The 21,767-nt window shown below is 36.4% G+C and overlaps 1 protein-coding gene across 1 annotated transcript in view; it reads right to left on the reverse strand.

Annotated features, from left to right (window-relative positions):
• Positions 1–21,767, reverse strand: part of LOC150086169 (uncharacterized) — a 249,210-nt gene that overhangs the window by 88,904 nt on the left and 138,539 nt on the right. Inside the window, exons 8-9 of the mRNA XM_090374434.1 lie at positions 16,871–17,014; positions 2,074–2,127 (exon numbers count right to left, since the gene is read on the reverse strand). Of these exons, the coding sequence (XP_090230560.1) occupies positions 2,074–2,127; positions 16,871–17,014 (198 nt within the window). The remainder of the gene's footprint in view (positions 1–2,073; positions 2,128–16,870; positions 17,015–21,767) is intronic.

The following is a 21,767-nucleotide window of genomic DNA, read 5'->3' on the forward strand; positions in this document are numbered from 1 at the left end:
TATGTTTTATCAAATTTTGTGAATACAACCAACTATATGAGGTGCCTCTGTAGCCAGGTGGGAAGAAGCAGCAGTGCGTAGCACACGATTAGACCGGGATTCGAGCCCGTCACCACCAAATACGGAGGATGCGGAAAGGTCAGGGAATGACCACCGCATATTCCCGGAGCAATATGGCCAAGGCGCCTCCATAGCCAGGTGGGAAGGAGCAGCAGTGCGTAGCACACGCTTCTTGATTAGACCGGGGTTCGAGCCCGTCACCACCAAATACGGAAAGGTCAGGGAATGACCATCGCAAATTCCCGAAGCAATATGGCCTTAGTTGCTAATGCTCCTAAAAACCAAATAATAACAACAACCAACTATTAAGCTGGCTAATTCCATTTTAATTGCTATTTTATTACATTATTAAACTGTATTATATCTTTGTGATACCACATCTGTTTTAAATTGCTGGTATCACCTCAGGAAGATTCATTTCAATTTGGTGCAAGGCAATTTACTGTGTGCTCACAATTTGGTGCAAGGCAATTTACTGTGTGCTCACAATTTGGTGCAAGGCAATTTGGTGCAAGGCAATTTGCTGTGTGCTCACAATCTGGTATATAATAATACTAAAACAAAAATGAAAACTTTCAAGAATCCATGTTGCAAAGAGAAATTTAGTGCACTATGATTCTTAATGCATCCTCCAGGGTGGATTTCTCCATGTTTTTGAGCCTGGTTGTAAAACACGAAGGCAGAGTACTATAGATTTAAACAACAAAGCTGTTTAAATCTATATTACTTTGCCAGTTACCATGCACAAAAAACTGAATGAGCCTCCTACCAACATGCATTTAAAAAAAAAATAGTAATGTGTAAATAATTTGGTAAATGTCATATGGCTTGATGAATTTTTTTTACACAGTTTTCTCGATAAAATGTCATGTCCACATTTGGAGCCATTCTAAAGAAGTTTAAGTGTCTGGTTCTTTAGCTTAAGCTATAGGTTTGGAATGCTTCTCCTCACCCCTACCCAAATCAGGGAACAGTTGTCAGTACTTGTAAGTGGCATGGAAATATCTATTTCTCTAAGATGACAATGGCCTGGATATATAATGTCTGTTTTGTTGCAAGGGCCTCTACCAAACTAAGTATTTTTGGGATGAGTTTGTGTCAACTGAATTTAATACAATGTAGTGCAGACAACTTGGCATATGTTAATATTTGGTGAAAAACAATTAGGGGTGCATAGCAATTTTCAGTAAATATAAAATGAGTAATCTAAGCATGAATTTCGCATGATAGTGCTACACAAAAAATGCAAATGTTTAGCATGTCAGTCTGAAAACAGTAAATTTAACAAAGGTAAAGAAGTTCTCAATGCACAATGTCAAGAGGACAATCCATATTCTACTTTTCTTTTATGGTGATCCCTATTTAAAAAACAAACAAAAAAAAGTACTGTAGTGTTGCTGTAAGGATAGGAAACAAAATTCTGTTAACACACACAAATTTCTGTAAGATAAAATTTTCAGACAGGACACATGGAAAACTGTTTCATGGATCAGAGAACAAATAAAGAAGTTAGGTTAGTGAATATGAAGCTAAATTTACAATGGATGCCTACTAGTTTTCACAAGTATTTGAATGTTTGTTTTCCAACCTGCATTATACTTTTCTATGGAAGACTGTTCAAGCTTGTGGTAACACTAGTATCACAGATGGGATGAGATTGAAAGTAGACCGAAGGCTCTTCTGAACCCGATCAACACATCCATGCCAAATTTAACAGCTGCCATTAAAAACTTTATTTACAAATGGTCTCTGGGTTAACCAAGTTTCTTCGTAATTTCCAAACTTTCTGAAAGGTTCCAGGTTCTTAACTACATGCCATCCTATCTGTTTGCAGATGATTAACGTATCCCCCCCCCCCAAATGAGATATACATTTTACCAATAAAAATATGGCAGGTGAACATATAACATTACATATGTGAGTGTGTAAACACAATAATATCTATACAGAATCTCACAAATATGATTAACTGAAGAACAGAAAGAGAGAAATTTCTCTCCAGATATGACTTACCCAGCAACCATTTAACAAGTTTATCCATATCTGGCTTATCTTCCATATCATAGTCTACAGATAAAAGATATGACATTTCAAAAATTTTACCTGAGAAATTTTAATACAGTCTTTTATCAAAAAAAAAAAAAAAGTTTTTAGGCATTGTCAAATATGCTGCCATACTGAACAAAAGAATTACATTATCTTATGTTGTAGAGATGATATATCATTAAATTATTTAATAATACTATTAAAACTGATTACAACAACAATAAAAAATTTTAAAATGCTGATTTTGAACATACAGTCTATTTTTTCTAGCCCCCTCAGTTTGCAAGATATTTATATTTTAGTTTCGCATACTTGGATTTTGGCCTATCTGTTTATATCAGGTGGACTGCTCATTGAGAAGTTCTGGATGCAGGAGTTTTCTTGACCTTGGTGCAGTGGGCAATTTTCAAAGGGGATATAGACTACTTCCTACCCCTTGCATGTCAAGGGGTACTACTTGCATGTCAGTTGAATATACATTAAACCTTTGACTTTAGAGACTAAAAGAATAATGGTGTCGTTGGTAAATGCCATTACATTGAAAATTTTTTGAGATCATTTGCACCCCACATAATTGAAAATCTAAACAGTTACTCTGTATATATAGAAAATCTGAAATAAAGTTTAAAAAAAAAAAAAAAAAACTTATTTATCTTTACTTTATTGGTTGATACATAGTAGCAGAGAATTTACTGTGATTGAATATTGGTGCCTAGAAAAACTTACTTCAGAGTCACAGCTAAAAATTGAAAGTTGAGACCCCTTAAAAAAGCACCTTAAACTTATCCTTACTGTTTACAATATCTAAAAGTTGTTTTTTTTTTTTTTTTTAACACTATACTCCTCACAGATGCGGACACACAAGCATCTAACTTCTCTAATAGCTTAAATTTCTGCACAACACTCAGATGCACACACTATGATACACTGTAAGTGAGGTTATGATTTAATAGTAATAGTTAATAGTATGAAATGATACTATTAAATTTGATAACATAAAACAGAGCTACAATGCTCAATACATTCTATGTTGTATTTCAATATTTGTAGAAGAATAAGAGAAATTTACCTCAATATGGTACATAGAACATGTCATTCCATATGACACTCTCCAGAAACTAAAACAAATATAAAATTAATGAAAAATGATTACAGTAATCAATTAAAAATTTTTAAAAAGTTTAACGTAAATTTTGCAAAAATGACTTTCCTTCCTGAAAATGACAGGGCTTTTCGACCATATGTCTTGATCACAGGAATGGAAATTATGGAGTATGTGTGAGCCTGGATCTTAAATAGCAAGATTATTGGTCTTCATGCATGCACGGAAACTACCACAAATCAGAGATTAGATGTGGACGCCAAATGTTAATAGAATTCTCATGTAATTTAATTTTGATGGTTTCTGCAATTAACAGTCTAGTATAATTACGTTGGACACTAAGTATTTTGGCCTCATTGAATAAAAATGTATGGTTTTCGTTAACGGCATGAAAGGCCAATTCTGACGCTGCTGAACAAGAAGCATAGACTGAGGACACGTGCTGTTTTTATTTCACATCCAGCATACACTGTGCAGAGCCCTGATAAGATGAGTCACAACCGCTGCAAGACACATTGTATACCAGGTCACTGATCTGTGTTGCGAAAGGGGAAAGGACTGAGCGATTGTTCAGTATAGCGTGCAATTTCCATATTGGTCTTGCCACAATTTTAAATTCAGTATCTAAAGAATCTGTTAAGCTGTTTGTGCCACTGTTCAACATATGGGACAGAAATAAAGTATTTTTTGATATTACTATTGTTGGTTGGTATAGTATTTTGTATCCTATCCTTAGCTTGTACCCTAATTCAGTTTATTGTAGCAAGGAGATAACCCCTGTTTAAGAATCTGCTGGTTAATATTTGTATTTCTGAGTCTAAAGCAGATTCCGTCGTTACAGAAATCAAGAAATTGATTAAAAATAATAGACCTTTTGTAGGTGGATGGGTAATATGTTATAATGCAGAAGCATATCAGTGTTTGTTGGCTTACAATAGATATTAAATTGGACTTTATTTGCATCCTGAGCAAGCGTGAAATTTAGAAAATTTAATGACCACAGAGTTCTGTATTTTTCCTTTCCAATGTAAAATTGAGACTAGGATGAATATTATTAAACGAAAATGTAAAATGTCTTGAATAGTGCAACTATCAGTAATAACAAGAACATAAGTCTAAATACCTCTCATAGTATGTGATCCAGGCACGCGCACACTCCATAATTTCCATTCCTGTGATCAAGACATATGGTCAAAAGCCCTGTTAGCGTCAAGAAGATTTTTGTAAAATTTACATTAAATTTTTTAATTGATTACTGTAATCATTTTGCATTAATTTTATATTCATTTTAATTGTAGAGATTTTAATTTTAAATCTGAGAGTGTCATACGGAAGTGTTCTATGTACCATACTGAGGTAAATTTCTCTTATTCTTCTACAGATACTGTTAAAGAAAGCAAGTAACCTTTATTTTCGCTGCTGCAAATTAGTTGATCAGAAAAAGAAGTGGGCTCCTCATGTACGCCTCATTAATTGTGCTTTGCATCTCAGAAGCTGATATGATACGAAATGATACTGCTAGTTAAACAAATAAGTGTAAAGTATTGCTTCCATTCACTATTCCCACTGTGCAGAGGAAGCCAACCAATCATGTCAATGGCTACTATTTTTGAATAATTAAAATTAAAAGGTGGACAGAGGAGAGCAAAAAAAATGGAGTATCCAAATATCCTACTGGCTATTTATTACACCAGTTAGTCACAGCGACAAACTACCTGTACCAGCAGAAACCTAGTCACTACAAGAAAAAAACACAGATGACCCAATGGAAACAGTTCATACAAATTCTAAGTTAGAATAAAAATGCCCAGACTCAAAAAACAAAAACCTCATCTTATAATTCAAAGTGAATTTAAACAATCTTGCACATGACATAAGTCTATCTATGGCAAGCAGAACTTCTGGGATTTAAACTGATGGAATAGAATTTACTCAAATACAGATAAACTATAGCTGTATTTTAATGAAATTTTGGATGCCCAAACAAAAAGAGCTTTCTTCACATTCTTCTATATCAGACTCAGTTTGCTACCGAAATGATACTGATGGACAGTTTAATGCCACTGGAAGAGAACATCAACCAGAAAATGGTTTTTTTTTTCCCATCAACTCTTTGAAATTAAATATAAAAGCTGTTTTATTTCATAATGGAAACATACATACGATCAATTGTGAAATCCGTGTGAAAGAATCCTAACAGAACATGGAACTTCTTTTAAGAAAAGTACAGTAATAAATACAAGTGGCACATTCATAGAAATTTCAGTTATTGAAATCCTTTTAGGTTTGCAATCTGGCTATATAAAATATTTCTGCTTTTGTGTAAGTGAGACAGTTCAGCCAAACCTATTCAATACTAAACTAAGATTTGGCCCTCTCATATGGATCACAGAAAGAAATATATCACCAACAAGCCACTAGTTGATCAAACAAACATTTTTACCACTACTTCACAAAGTTAAAATCCCAGGGCTTCCTTACACCATACAGCTAATGATACTATTTAAAACAAGTTTCCATGTGTTAATGATTCCAAAATCAATGCATTCACTTATCTACAGATCACAGATTTACTGAAAGATGGAGATATTGAAAGAGTGGTACCATCCTTTGGAAATGGATGCTTGGAAGTTGTTCAAGAGAAAGTTTGTGAACATTTTTTGAGTAACAACAGAGCAGACAATTATAAAATCTTGATTGAGAATTTATTTACAAGCCTATCAAAATCTTGTTTGCAATATGTCTCTAAAAAATACATTTCCACCCTTTCCATATAAAACTTTTGATACATTAATGATAAACATGGTGAATGTTTTCTTCAAGGTACAGTTACTGTGAAGAAAAATTACCAAGGAAGATGGAAGTCCAATATGCTGGAAGACTACTGCTGGACTTTGATCAGAGAGGATTCTAATCATTACAAAATAAAAGGCAAACACAAAATATTGACTATATTTTTGCACTGTTTATTGTAATACTTGTTAAAACTTTATCATTAAAAATTTCAATAAGCATAGCTTGCATTTTTCTTTAAGAAAGATTTGACTGAGCATCCAAAATTTCATTAAAATTCGACCAACAGAAATTTAACAATTTTTTTCAGAAAACTTATGAGTTCTATATACACAAATGGAAATTTCATTTATTTCTTAATAAGACTGTTACTCAACAAGAAATGCCAGAGTGACATTAAATTTTCAAAGTATAATTCTGTTAGTCCCTTTGAAGGTTTTAAAGTCAATCCCAATTCTGCAGTCTCAAAGTCACTCACCCTATTTCCAGATATTCGAGCATTATTCGCAAAGAAAAGGTCAAAACTACAAAACAAAGATGTCTGGATGCACAGCTTTTTTTTGGAAACTGCTACATGGAACTTTATTTATTGCTTAAAAATTGTTTTTTTTTGTAACTTTTGATTTAAAATCAGTAGTGCAGTTATTATTTGTAATTCTGTGATTCAGTTGGTGAATTTGTAACTTGGCTTTAGTAAAGGCTTAAGAAACCACAGTCAATTTCTACTGTCACTGTGTTGTATTGATATCAATGTCAAATTTTGCTGTCATTGTGCTATATCGATAATAACATTATTACTCTGCTGCCATTGTTGCAGCAATGATATAGGCGATACTTGGAGATTTTTCTCTATAGTTTTGTAGCAATGTAATCAGTATGAGACAAAGAGGCCTATAAACAATAAAATTTATAGATAAAAACATGTCTTAATTACACTACTTTATCACATAATATACAACGCAATCTAACAGAGCGTAGTTTGTACTGAAGTTAAATAAGCAGGATTAGCACAGCATCATTCATTTTGATCTTTCAGTTTAATGTGTTGTTTAAATTAAATTTAGACTAAATAATGCCTCAGACTACAGCAGCAAAGCCAAGTGCTCAAAGTTCTTGGTGACTCCTTCCTACTTCTGACTCTCTCTCTCTCTCTCTCTCTCTCTCTCTCTCTCTCTTCTCAGGGTAACTCAGAATTTTTTTTTTTTTGGCTGGTGCAGCATAAGCCTCAGGCTTCCTTCCACCATATGGCTGATAATAATAATAAGTAGCACTTGGGTTTGAGGAAGAACTTCCAAAGGCAGTTCTCTGATGAATCAGGATTGTCACATGTGTTACTAGTGCTCTTTTTGAGAAGCTACCTCTAGGACATGATACAGCCACAGGAGATGCCTTTCTGTGTGTTCATTGCAAAGAAAAAGAGCATGGAGGTTAAGTGCAAGTTCATTCAGCATTCTGATTGGATTTTATATGAAGGGCTTAAAGAAAAGGGCTGATGCCCTCTAAGGATTAAAAGAGAGGGACCATTCGAACACTCAGCCAGTTGGCACCCTTGAAGGATTAAAAGCAAGGGACACATCAAGCACTCAGCCACCCAGCACAACTCTTCAGCAAATGTTCCGGCATCAGACAGTACAAAGAAATCCTCTGCAGCAGAGATCCTTGAATGTACAGGAAGTAGCTATAGTTTACGACTCTACTGTCAGGGAAATAGGAAATATATTGTGAAAAAGGGTCACAGATGGAGAAGGGTATGTCTGACAGGAGCTAAAGTAGATGATATCATAATCTTTTAAGGGTGCAAAAGCTGATACTGTTATATACTTTAGTACTAATAATATTAAAAATTACAGAGCAATAAAAAGTACTGAAGCCTATAACAGCCAAAAATTGATCTCTAATACAAAGGGTACTAGGAAAGTTTTGCAATATGACGCAACAATGAATCACAGGAAGCTGCTTGTTGCTGCATGTTGAGACATGTTCATACGTGCATAGTAGCCGATGTGCCAAGTCGATGGGCTCAGTTATTCATTAGTAGTGAGAGTGTAAAGTGCTTGCGATGGCATCGTGGTCACGAAATGAGATAAGGACAGTTTTGCGGTATAATTTCGTGCGTGGTTTAACCATAGACCAGTGCTTAGAAGAAATGACTCTTGCACTAGATGATGATTGTCCACATCGTACAACGATATTCAGGTGGTATAGAGAATTCCAAAGGGGAAATTTCACTCTGGAGGATTCTGAGAGGCCGGGAAGGCCACGAACATCAGTTACGGAGGAAAACGTTACTGCTGTGAGGAAAATGCTTGACGAAAACAGGCGAGTGACCTATCAACAGATAGAGGATACTTTGGGCCTAAATGCACCAGCAATTCGTTCGATTCTGCAAGATCATTTGCACGTGAAGCAACTTTGTTCTCTCTGGGTGCCGCATCAACTGACTGAAGAGCAGATGCCACGACGTGTGACTTGGTGCCGGGAGATGTTAAAAAAGTTTGATAAGGGACAATCTCGGTATGTGAACAACATCCTGACAGGTGACGAGACTTGGCTGTACTATTACGATCTGCCGACCAAGGCTCAAAACAAAGTTTGGGTCTTTGATGATGACAACACACCCGTAATTGTCAGAAAATCCCGATCTGTAAAGAAGAAAATGATAGCTGTATTTTTCAAATCGAGTGGAATTGTGGAACGTGTCGTTTTGGACACGCAGAAGACAGTCACAGCTAAGTGGTATACTGAACAATGCCTGCCTAAAGTCATTGGATCTATGAAGAACCTGCGGCCAAAGTCAAGAATGGACACCTGGTACCTCCATCACATAATGCTGCAGCTCACCGCGCCAAAGCCTGCACCGAATATTTGACCACGACAGGACTGAAACTTCTCGAGCACCCTCCCTACAGCCCAGACCTTGCTCCCTGCGACTTTGCACTGTTCCCGCATGTGAAAATGAAGCTAAAAGGGAGGTGGTTTTCCAGTGATGAGGACCTTCCACGGGCTTGGGACAACGAGTGTGCTTTACTCCCTAGTGAAACTTGGCAGAACTGGTTTAAAGATTGGTTTTGGAGGATGGAGAGGTGTATTGAATGTAGAGGAAATTACTTTGAAAAAATTAAATAAACAAAGCTGCATTGCAAAACTTTCCTAGTACCCTTTGTAGTGCCACAGGTTAGGCTGGCAAAGGCAAATTATGAGAAATCGCTGGCAAAAAGAGCAAAAAGGGGGGGGGGGGTTATAAGGAATTCTTCACATATATAAATGCAAAGAATAGGACAATTAGATCGGACCCTTATGTAATGGACGTGGGATAGTAAAAGATACCCCAGCTGAAGTTGAAGATGAGCTCAACAGTTACTTTGCATCGATATTTACAGAAGAAAAACCCTTTACATCAATAAGAAATTATGGGAATGAAGTTGAAAAAATGTAATTAATGATGTTGAGTTGAAACTTCATACGTTTATTTAATGAAAAAATTTGAGCCTACAGGCCAGTAAGGCTCCTGGATGATGGCATATACCTATAATTTTAAGGGAGGTAGCAAGTGAGTGCATTGAACCATTGAGGCTAATTATGAGAGTATCACTGGACTCGGGAATGATTCCGTTGGATTGGAAAAGTGCCGGTATATCTTCAATACATAAGGGTGGTTCTAAGAGTGAAGTGGGAAATTACCAGCCAGTTAGTCCAACTTCAGCAGTAGGGAAAATCATGGAGACAATGATCAAGGGTGGAATTCAGGATCATTTAGATAGAAATGGAATTCTGAAGGATACTCAGCATGGTTTTGTAAATGAAAAATCATGTTTAACTAATCTGGTTAGCTATTTTGACAGGGTCACTCAGGAGCTTGACATAGGGAATAATTTCAACATTGTTTATTTGGATTTCAGCAAAGCAAAGCATTTCACTCAGTCCCACATGAGCGGTTACTTTATAAGCTGGAACAGGTTGGAATCGCAGGGAAAATCCTTAGATGGATAGCTGGATGGCTTCAGGGCAGGAGGCAGAGGGTTGTAATAAATGGTTATTCCTCAGAGTCGGTTGATGTAAGAAGTGGGGTTCCCCAAGGATCAGTATTAGGACCATTATTGTTTTTGATTTTCATAAATGACATCGATGAAAGGATAGAGGGAATGATATCTAAATTTGCAGATGATGTAAAGATTGGTAGAGTAGTTAATGATCACAGGCAAGCAGAGCTTCTTCAGAGTGACCTAGATAGACTTCAAGGATGGTCAGAAAAATGGCAGCTATGCTTTAATCCAGCAAAGTGTAAAGTATTGCACCTGGGGAACAGTAATCGCAAAATAACTTATACACTTGGTGGAGTTGAACTAAAGTGGAGGAAAGGGACTTGGGTATTATGATAGGGTCAGACATGAAGTGCTCCGAGCATTGTAGACTGGTTGCAAGGAAGGCCCATGATGCCCTATATGATTTATTGAACAATTGCTAGTAGAGATAAGGACGTCATAATCTCATTATATAAGGCTATTGTTAGACCACACTTGGAATACTGTGTTCAAGTATGGAGACTGCACCTAAAGAAAGACTGTGCTTCTCGAAAGGATCCAAAGGCGGGTAACTCGCCTGGTGAGATCGGCAAAAGAGCGTCCATATGAGGAAAGACATCAAATTTGAGGGATGCACAGCTTGGCACGTTAGAGGAGATTTGACAGAGGTGTTCAAGGCTCTGGGAGGCATAAGTAAAATGAATGAGGACGAAATTTTCACGGTTATAAATGATTCTAGAACTAGGAGCCATAATTTTATTTTGGCCAGCGAGTTATAAATTACTGGAATAAGTTTTCTAAGTGGGTGGTAGAGGCTGATTTGGGGAAATTCAAAGGTTAGCTAGATAATTACCTACAGGAGGAGGGATACACATAGGTTGTCCATTTCCTTTTTTCTTATTTTTTTTAAATTTTCTTTTAATGTTGAGAAAAAAATGTCTCAAGTTAGGATTGAAATTGTCTAACCGGACACAATAGCAGGGAATATATAAGAGCCTTATTGATCAATTTAGCCGTGGAGAGACTGTGCAAAGCAATTGGCATAAAAATTTTTCCCCGCATGGTCTGTGCCTATTAATAGGAGAGACTGCTTTCACAGGGATGGGATATGCTTAAATAGAAGGGGTGCAAGAATATTTCCTGATGCTATCGAGGCAGTGTTATGTGGGTCAAAATACTGCTAAATTGGGGAGATACACAGACTAATAGATTAACAGTAGCCACAGGCAGAGGCGAAGGTGATTTTTGCACAGCTCCTATTAAAAAAAGCAGCAGCGGCCTAGAAAGCAAGGTGCTGGAGATGTCACAATCTGCTGGGGATCGTCATGGAACAAGCAAATACATGAGCTGTGTTGAGTAAAAAGAGTAAAAAGCTTTCAGAGTTTTCAAATTAAAAAGTACGAGCAATCTTAGTGACTGGCACTGACTCATGTCGAAAACCAGTTCATAATCAAAAAGTTCTGAAAGAAAAAAAATTAATGAACTCCCAAAAAAAAAGACCTGAATTACAAACGGCTGGTGAAAGCAGTCCTAAATAGGTGAAACAAGCTGATAATTCTAGGCATGTATCCTCACTTGTGCAGAAATTCCTGTTCATGTTCCTCTTGTCTGGCTTGAAAAAAGCATTTACTTGCTTCTTTTAAATGTTATGCCACTGTTTGAAAATCTAAACATGGCTCGCATCCATTTACCGATGTCATTAATCCTAGATAGGTTGAAGAATGTTATGTGCAATTTATCATACCAACAATATACAGCCACTTTTTAATTTATGTGAGGGTTACGTTCCGGAACGTCTCGCACAATTTAAATTCATATAATGTAAATAATCACCAAAAAATGCAATAATAGGCCTATGAGAGTAACTCTTGCATCTAACTAAGTTACCCCTACTGGTATACAGTGAAACTTCCCTTTAACGGACAGCCATGGGGAACGAGAATGTGTCCGTTAGAGAGAAGTGTCTGCTAACAAGAAGTCTGAGGGAGAAAAAAAAAAAAAAGAAAGAAAGAAAAATCGTTAAACGTTTAATGTAAAATTAAATTAAAATATATACAGATTTTGAACATTTTTGTGAATAATATACAATTACATACACAAGAGATAAAGAAAAATTGTTAAACGTTTAATGTTAAATTAAATTATATACAGATTTTGTACAATATTTTTGTAAATAATATACATACAATTGTGCTATGCATATTATGAGTTTATCTTAAGAAAAATACATACAGTAATCACTTTATTTTCTTCTGCACCTTCTTCCGGCTGATAATTTTGTTTTCAACATTTGTTTGGAGTGAAGAAACCATCAAAAGTCCTTCAGTATCTTCTTCAACGGCAAAAAACATTTTTAAACGATTGATTTGTATGGGCGCTTCTTCTATTTTCATCGGTGGTTCGTCGTTAATATGTTCTTCGACAGAATGACCTCCTTCCATTTCTTCATCCTCATGAGGAACTTCTTGAAAAATATCGATGATAATGTCGTTGATATCTAGAGCACCATCTTCTGTAGTGAGGTTCAAGTCTATATCTTTGTAGCCAGGGTCACTTGTAGCTGAAGTATCGTACATTATCAATAGATGTTGAAGTTCTTGTTCTTCTTGGTGCTCCAACATTGCTGTTCACAACTTCAATTTTTGCGTTTGAGAAGCCAGACTTTACAAAACAGTTCACGACAGTTTGTTTTCTAATTGCGTTTACTGAAGAGGAAATCCATTGAATCGCATCTAGGATGCTGAGTTTCTTTGCAAGGTCACTCGCACATGTTACATCGTTCATGTTTGCAATGAGATGTCTTAAAACACGTTTTCTGTAGTGAAGTTTAAATTTTTTTATTATCCCTTGATCCAAGGGCTGACACTCTGCAGATGTGTTTGGTGACAGAAAAACGATTTGAATGTTGGACAATTCAATGTGTGGGTGAGATGCAGCATTATCCATGAAAAGAATAATTTTTCTGTTTTGAAGAATCATGTTTTGGTTAAAGTGACTTATCCATTCGCTCATGATATCTCGTGTCATCCACGCTTTTTTATTAGACTTCCAGTCAACATTCAAAAGATTCAACTTTATGCCCTTGAAACAACGAGGATTTTGTGGTTTTCCTATAACAAGAGGTTGTTCAAAGTCTCCCAGCATATTTGTACACAATAGTAGAGTCAAGTGTTCCTTAGAAATTTTTCCGCCCTGGCACCTTTCGTCAAGATCATTAATACACGAGTTGGAAGAAAAATGGGATGCTAGCAGGTCAACTTTATCCTTGGCTGAAGTGACAACAGAACCATCCGGTTTTGACGGAGGTGGGAGCAGAGATGGGCAAAAGTTGTGGCCAAATAGCTTTGGCAAGAGAACAGAATGCTCGGCTACCATTTAGGGCAAGTAGCAAGTTTTCTATTCTTAGCCTGTAACTGCATTACAATTGTTGCGATCTTTGGTGTAGGCAGAAAATGAAATTGAAGAATTGGAAACAAGCCAATTACGATATGCAACGTTCTTCTCTTGAACAGCCTTAGCACATTTATTGGAAAACCAAGGTTTAGATAAAGGACAAGATTTTAAGGTGAAGTGTGGAATAAAGGATTCCATTCCTGCACGAATAATTTCCCTGACACGATCTGAGCAAACGTTGACATCAGAAGTTTTTAAACAGTAATCCGACCAAAGAAAAGAAATCTCACAGGTCATCCCATTTTGCATTCTTGTAATGCCAAACAATACGAGGTTGGGACTAGCCATGAGATAAAGGCTCCGTTGAAGAAGAGACAATCACCAAGTTGTGATCTGAGGTGCCTAAAGGACCTCTCACTTCGACCGTGTAATTAGAAGGGTTGTTGGTGAGAAAAATATCAAGTGTGTTGGCTGTATGGTTAAGATTGTCCGGTATTCTTGCAGGTAAATGAACAATCTGTGCAAGGTCATTAGTAATTGCAAAAGCCTCAGCATCTCGACCAGCTGGGTTGGTGTGACTAGAAAACGGAAGACAGCTGGAGTTGTGAACATTAAAATTACCAAGGAAAATTATCTCACTGTTATTGAAGCTGGACTGGAGAAAGTCAAAGAGCTCCAAGTGATTAGTGGAGTTGGGAGAACGGTAGAGGCAACAGATAAATTTGACACAATGAGGCAGAGAGATTTTAAGCCAGAGAAGATTGAAAAGAGGAGATTTCAAATTACCAAGTCTCTGACAGGGAATATCTGAATGGACATATGCACAAGTACCACTTGCACAAATACCTTTGAGGCAAAAGGAATCATACAGTGAATAGTTTGGGCAACTGAGATGAGTAGTAGTTGAATCATCCGATAACTGAGATTCTGTCAGAAAAACTACATGGGGTTTGGCAGACTGCAAGTGGAAATGGACATCATTGAGATTAGAATTGAGACCACGTATTTTTGTGAAATGAACTAGGAAGTGTTTGGGACGTTTAGATCTTTTAGCAGATAAGCTTACTCTATTAGTTTGACAATTCATGGTGTATTCAATAGTAAGAAAAAGTGGGGGGTGACATACTGTATGAAGTAATGAAATTTTTGGATATGGCATACATGTGGTAAGAATATACCCAGATCCTTGACAATGCCCCCCAGCATACACACTACTCGGACTCCGTCCAGTCACTATCTGGCAGAGTAGAGGTAGCAAGGTTATACACTAGCTGATCCGGAAGCCTCCTAAAGAGTTACTAATAGGTTTGGTCCAGTGTACTAACTAGCGGGCTAGCCTGCGAATACCGTTTTAGAGCTGTACCCTCGAAATGTAAGGAAGATTGGATCTTGCCATGATGTGCATCATAACCTCTAAAGTCATCAGTCATACTGCATGATGGAAGAGATGGGGAAGGGTTGACCGGAACTTAGCTCTGGAGACTAAACATGGGTTCCACCACTTCAAGCCTCCAGTAAGACTAATAATATTAATACTCCAACTAATAATACTATAATAAATGCTCTTGACAGCCAACCTTAACAGCAGTGCCATCATTATAAACAAAATTTTGACTCAACATTTCTGAAGAGGTGCAAGATCTGTATCTTTCTCAAAATAATATCATGTGATGTCAGACAATCCAAACAGATCCACAGAGAGAAAAATCCTGTGTAAGTTTTAAAGCAGTGTATTAGTAAATAGTCATATGGCTGACAAAATACACAAAATGTGTATTTTGTCAGTGCAATTTAATTTCTAGTGCAGTATGGATTTCACAAAAACCTCCTGTTTTCCCTCCTGTTTTTTTTTTTTTTTTTATCATGAACCCCTGCATTTTTGCAAACCTCCTGTTTTCCTCCAACTTTCTGAAAGTCAAAATTTGGCAGCTATGATGTTACCATATGACATGCAGGTGCTTTCTTTGCCTTCTTTCATAATCTGGTCCATCTCTAGACATAGTGGCTGACCATGTGGAATCAAAGTGACTTCAGTAGCTAGCTACAAGTCATTATTTGGAAATTATTAGTTAGAACTACAGAAATTTTTCCCATTATGGACTAATAATAAGCAGTTGTGCTGTTTTTCACGTTTTGGTTTTGGTTTTGAGAGAAATCTGGATTCAGTTGTTGACTTTGGCAGATTGTCCCATAGCACATCGATAATATCTGAACACTGAAGTGTGCCAAAATTCTGTTTTTAGAAAGGGCAAAAAAATGTGGGGAAAAAAAGATTTCTCAGATAATAACAGAAATGATGTAGACTAGTTTGGCATAGTTGAAAGTTGTGCTGTTTCATGTGCATCAGTATTACCTGATTTGCTGATATTCTGTGGATGTTTCAAGACTGGTCAGGAGGAAAGAAATAAGAGCACACTGTGAGGACTGTTGACTTGCAAGTCAATATTGATGGAGAAAACAACCTTGTCCAAAAACTGATTGTGATGTCAGAGGCTGTTGGGTTGGCTGGTTGGCTTTGGGTTTTTTGGTACAAGAGCCACAAAGGCCAAACTGTGCTTATTACCACAATTACATGGTGTAATTTAACTTAATTTCCAATGTGATACAAACAATATGGTCACTTACGAACAATAAAGATTTTTATTAACATAGTGATTAATAAAGAAACTAATATCAATAAAGATTTATTTTCAAAAGAAATAAATGTAAGGAATACTAACTAACTGGACCGCTAAAGTTCAGAATGAGCCAAAATACTGCTCACCACGTAAAGGCCTCCTTTGCCATTGGCAATGAACGAGAGAAGAATACAGAGATATGTCATGAATGTTACAGAGGTTGATAAATGACTAAACTAAGTATAATTATTTATATATATATATACACTAGCTATTGCTGAGTTAATATGCAATTTTTAAAAAATTAAGTCAACAATGGCTTTAAATTAATTAACTTATACTTAATATATTTGAATTCAACAATTTCATGATGTGATTGCACTATCCAGAGAACAAGTTCTTGGTACCAGAATAAAATAAATGTTTTGCAAAAAAAAAAAAAAACCAACAAATCTTAAAAATGTCCAGATTTCAGACATTAACTGTAGTGGATCAAAAACACCACACACAAAAAAAGTTCATCAAGCCATCTGACCGAGCCTTTTAACTTAAGAATATATATAATGACCAACTAATCTATGAAAAAATCATTACCTTACAATATGACCATACAAACAAATATTTCACCACTGATAACACACCTAAATTTCTTAGCTAACCTAATGTACGCTCCCTGCAACATTAAGCAAATGATGCAGAAAACATTTTGGAAGAAACAATCAACTGTTATGAATGCAAAATAATGTTAAGACTATAAATTTTAAGCTCTGCTACGTTAGTGTAGCAAAGAGAAACCATTTACAAATAGTTTTATTATTAAGTAAAATTTCAAATACCTAAGGGCAAAAGAATTGGAGGTAGTGGACCAATATCATCACACATAACGATTCTCTTGTGACGATACTTTGGATGTGGCAACTTATTTCTACGTCCACTTGAAGAAATACTGTTGCTTGTTGACCGCTGAGTACTACTGTCACCTATTAAAAAAATAGCCATATATAGTAATATAAGTTCATCATCTTTGTTTTTTAAATATATACTACTTGACTGGACTGCTCTGTTTTATACGTTGAATAAGCACAATTCATTTATATGCTATGGGTGAGTGAAGATCATTTTATTTTTTGCCTAGATATAACTAAATTTCATTAATCTTACCACTTTAATTCTAGATTTGCTACCTTGATTACTGTTATTGTCTAAACTATCAAGATTCTGGAAGATACTGAGCTATCATGATTCTGGAAAGGTGTTTAAACAAAACTTCCCACTGAAATTTCTCTAAATTTCCTACCAAGTTCAAGTAGTCAATCACACTACGATCATCATTCAAACAACTGAATAACAAGATAAGAAGTAATAAAAATTAAGAGCAAGGTTTATTAATTTCCTCAAATTTTAACATAGAAAAACTAATTAGAATATGTATTCCTTTCACAGAACTCAACAAATTTGTAATGAATGCATAACACCAAGCAGACCTTATCAAGTGATAAAACTCTTCTGCTTTTAATAAGAGCATAAGCCAAATAACAGTTAATAACATATTCCAATTTTCGTTCACTGATTCCAATGCTATATAAACATTTTGCAAGTAACAGGATTTAAACTGTAAAGTTTATTTTCTAAATTCTTCCTCATTCCACTCAAGAAAAACAGAGTGGCTTATCTTTTTTCTTCATTTTTAAGAATAATTAATGGCTGTGAACTTGTATATATACATGACTTTAAGCATATTTTCAAACCTTTATCTGTAAGAATAAACACTGCTTTTGTAAGAGGGACTAAAGATTTATCCAAAATCTATTTTTATCCAAGGTGTATACAAAGCACCTACTTTAATAACCAACGTTCTGTTTATTACCACGTCTATTATTATTTAAATGTAACATTTCTGATACGTCTCTTAATAAGTATTTACCGTATGAATTCATATTAACTCTTCCTAAAGTTAAAATTATGTTTCCAGCTGGAAGATTCTAAACAGCAAAGCATTCCAGTCATGATGGACAGGAAACAAAAGTTCTGTTAAGTCATGTGAACAGCACTTCTTTTAGATATATACAGATACAATTCAGTGTAACCATTAGTACATTTGATTCCATTAAGCAGCTAGTTCTATTAACCAGTGACCATGTTAAGAGGTGCCTACTTATTTCACTTTACAATGGGCTTCGCTTACGAATGTCTCCGACCAGACCACGTGGTCCTCCTCCTCAGCCAATAGCAGCCTTTGTAAATGTGTTGGCTGCATGTTTTGTTTTTGCATCCTTTAGTTGAAGTGATTTTCTGTGTTGTGCTTTAATCAATAGATTAGTTTTAACCAATTTTTGTAATCAAAATGTACAATTTCCATAATAAAAATCGCCTTTTACAGAGATAAATAGCTTAGTAATATAGCAAAAATTTCAACTTCCATGGTCTTGAAATGAATTACCAAAAATCAATGTGTTATTGGATTCACGTTACAATATTTTTAGAACAAGATGGTGTCTCTGGAACGGATTAATATCGTAAATTGGGGGTCCAGAGTACTGAATATAGGTAGCAGTAACCCCAGAGTAAAATACCAACTCCATGGTACTAAACTCAGCATAGCACAGAATGAAAAAGACTTGGGGGGGAAATGTGCAGTCAGATATGAAGTTTTCTGAACAGTGCAGACAGAGTGCCAGAGAAACTCATGGCTCTTGTCAATGATATACAGGAATTTTGCTAGCAGGGATATGGAGGTGATTATCCCTTTGTATAAGGCAATAAGGCAAATCCCTTTGTAAGGCCGCTCCTTTAATAGTGCATACAGGTCTGGAGTCCTCAATTATGCAGAGCTGCTGGAACGTGTACAGGGAAGGACAACGAGATTGGTGAAGGGAACAAAGAGGTGCTCTTACCAAGAAAGGTTACAAATGAATATAACTAATTTAACATTGTGATCGTTACAGTAAAGCGTAACTTGATAACGTATATCTCGAAATTGATAGCTCAAGTATAACATAAAACTATATAGCAGGATATATATAACTGCATTAGCTTAGTATAGTATTGTATATTCAAGTATAGTATAGTAAATTAATCAATTAAATTTATTAACCTTATTAATTTTCATTGTTAATTAATTCAATCGTATTTAAATGGAATCACGCCCCAGACTAGAGCAGCAAAGTAACGTACACAAAGTAGTGGGAGTGCTGTGGCTCAGGGGAGAACCAAAGGAGGCAATTCTCTAACACATCACAGCCTAAAAAAATGTGCAACTTGTGAAATGTTTGTGGTCCTTTCTGGAATGGAACACGATATTGCCAAGGGGGATATCTTTGTGTGTGCTTGATGTAAGGAGCGTGAAGAAGTTAGGCACCAACTCAGTGTTATGTGCCTTTATGAGAGCTTGAAGAACAGGGTAGATGCCCTAGAAGGCCTTAATTTGGGGGACCCATCAGGCTCTCAGCTGCCCACATCAATGCCAGAGCTTGAACTTGATCATCAGGCAACACAGCAGTAACCTTCAGAGTAGAATGTGCTAGTCCCACAGGAGCTAGTTATTGTTGGTGACTATTGTCAGGGAGACAGGAAATATATTGTGCAAAAAGGATAGGTGGAATGGGATCAGGGTATGTCTGCCAACGAACTAAAGTTGATTTCGTAGAGCAGATATCTTTTAAGGGTACAAAGGGTGATATTGTTGTACACGTTGGAACTAATGACATTAAGAGTAGTAGATCTGCAGACTTACTTAAGTACAGGTCAATGGTGAACAAAAGTCCCTAGTTACGGTTAAATTTGAAAGTGTCTGCAATTCTGTCCAGACATGATAGGAAGGAGTATACAAGAACCTTGTCAATCAATTTGGCCCTGGAGAGAGAGATTGTGCAGGCTCATGGGGTAGAATTTTGCTCAGCGTGTCTGTGCGTGTTCACAGAAGAGATTGTTTCTACAGGGATGGGATAAACTTAAATAGAAAGGGTACAAGAATATTTGCTGATGCTATAGACGTAGTGTCAGGTGGGTTGAAAACTGCTAGCTTGGTGGTGGGGGGGATTCACAGACTAATAAATTAATGGCAGCCACAGACAAAGATGAAAGCGATTCTGCACTTCTATTTGAATGAGCAGCAGCCCGGATAGCAAGGTACTGGGGATTTCAAGGGCTGCTGGGAGTCATTATGGAACAAGTCAATACATGGATTGTGTTAGGGTAACTAAGAGTAAGAATAGGTGCATGTATATTTGCATGTACACCAATGCTAGGATTATAGTAAATAAATTTGATGAATTTGAGGTGCTGGTGAAGACATCAAAGACTGATGTTGTTGAGATATCAGAGACATGGTATCACACAAAGATAAGGAATGCAGAAATGGAATTTGGGGAATACAATGTGTACAGAAAGGATAGAAAAGGAGGAGGGGTGATGTGTTAGTAAAGAAACACAAAATCTAAGGAAGTGCATCCAGTTGACACGGGTAGATAGCCTAGTGTTGAGACAGTTTGGTGTGACATAAGCACTGGGAAAACCAATGTGACTAGGAGTGTGTTATAGGCCTAATGACTCTAATGAGTACAATGAACAACTGTACAGGGAAATAGAGTGGGCCGGTAAATCAGATTGTCTTATAATGGAGGATTTTAACTTCCAAGATATAGACTGGAACTTGTGGATTGGCCACTTACACACTAGCAGGACTTTTGTGGATTTATTGTATGATTGTTTCCTACAGTGGCATGTTCAAGAGGCAACCAGAGGAAGTAATACTCTTGATCAGATTATCAGCAGTGATTCTTCATGCACTAAGAATCTGCAGATAAAGGAACCACTAGGTGGCAGTGATCAGTGTACTGTGGGATATACTTAAAGCTGTAACTACCATCAGGGGTAAAGGGAAGGGTTTTTGCTTTCGTAAAGTTGACTACAGTGGTCTCAGAGATTTTTTAAATTCTATACAGTGGGACCAACTGATGATGTTACCAACAGCAAATTTTAAATAGGAAGCATTCAAGGAATTAATCTTGAAGCTACTAGGCTTTTCATACCAATTAAGAAATACTATTCAAGGTTTAGGCCTAAATGGGTGTCGGATGACCTAATGACACTCTGAGCAGAGAAGAAAAATGCATGGGACACACATAAATTATCAGGAGAAACAGATGCCTATAGTAGATATAAGATAGTCCATAATCAAGTCACAAAGACCCTTAGGCAAGCAAAGGCAGATTACAAGAAATCTTTGGCAAAGAATGCAAAAAAACTAGTAAAGACTTCTTTAGTTATGTAATCTCTAGAAGTGGATGAATTAGATTGGTTCACTTGACAGAGACGGTTTGATTGATGATGAGCCTGTTGAGGTAACTGACAAACAATGAGAATTTTGTATCTATATTCACACATGAGCTGTGTAAGGAAGTGGAGGCCAGAAGGTTATCAAATTCTTGCAGGAAGCTAAATGATTTTGTAATAACTGAGAGCAAAGTGAAGGAGAAATTGTTGAAATTGAACCTATGGGATCTATCCAGTTATATTCAAAGAAGGAACAAAAGAAGTAAGCAAACCCTTAGCAATAATTATGAAAGTTCCTTGGACTCAGGGGAGGTCTCCATGGACAGTACCCGGGCACCAACTTTCAAGGGGCACCTGAAAACCTGAAACTTACATATGTATATGAAGAAAATTTTAAAGAGGGTACCAAATTTCAATTGGCACTCTGGCACCACATACCCTATCAATGCCCCTGTGCAA

The sequence above is a fragment of the Mastigoproctus giganteus genome, chromosome 5, assembly GCF_048544385.1.
Source record: "Mastigoproctus giganteus isolate SK-2022 chromosome 5, ASM4854438v1, whole genome shotgun sequence".
In the NCBI taxonomy this organism is placed as follows: domain Eukaryota; kingdom Metazoa; phylum Arthropoda; class Arachnida; order Uropygi; family Thelyphonidae; genus Mastigoproctus; species Mastigoproctus giganteus.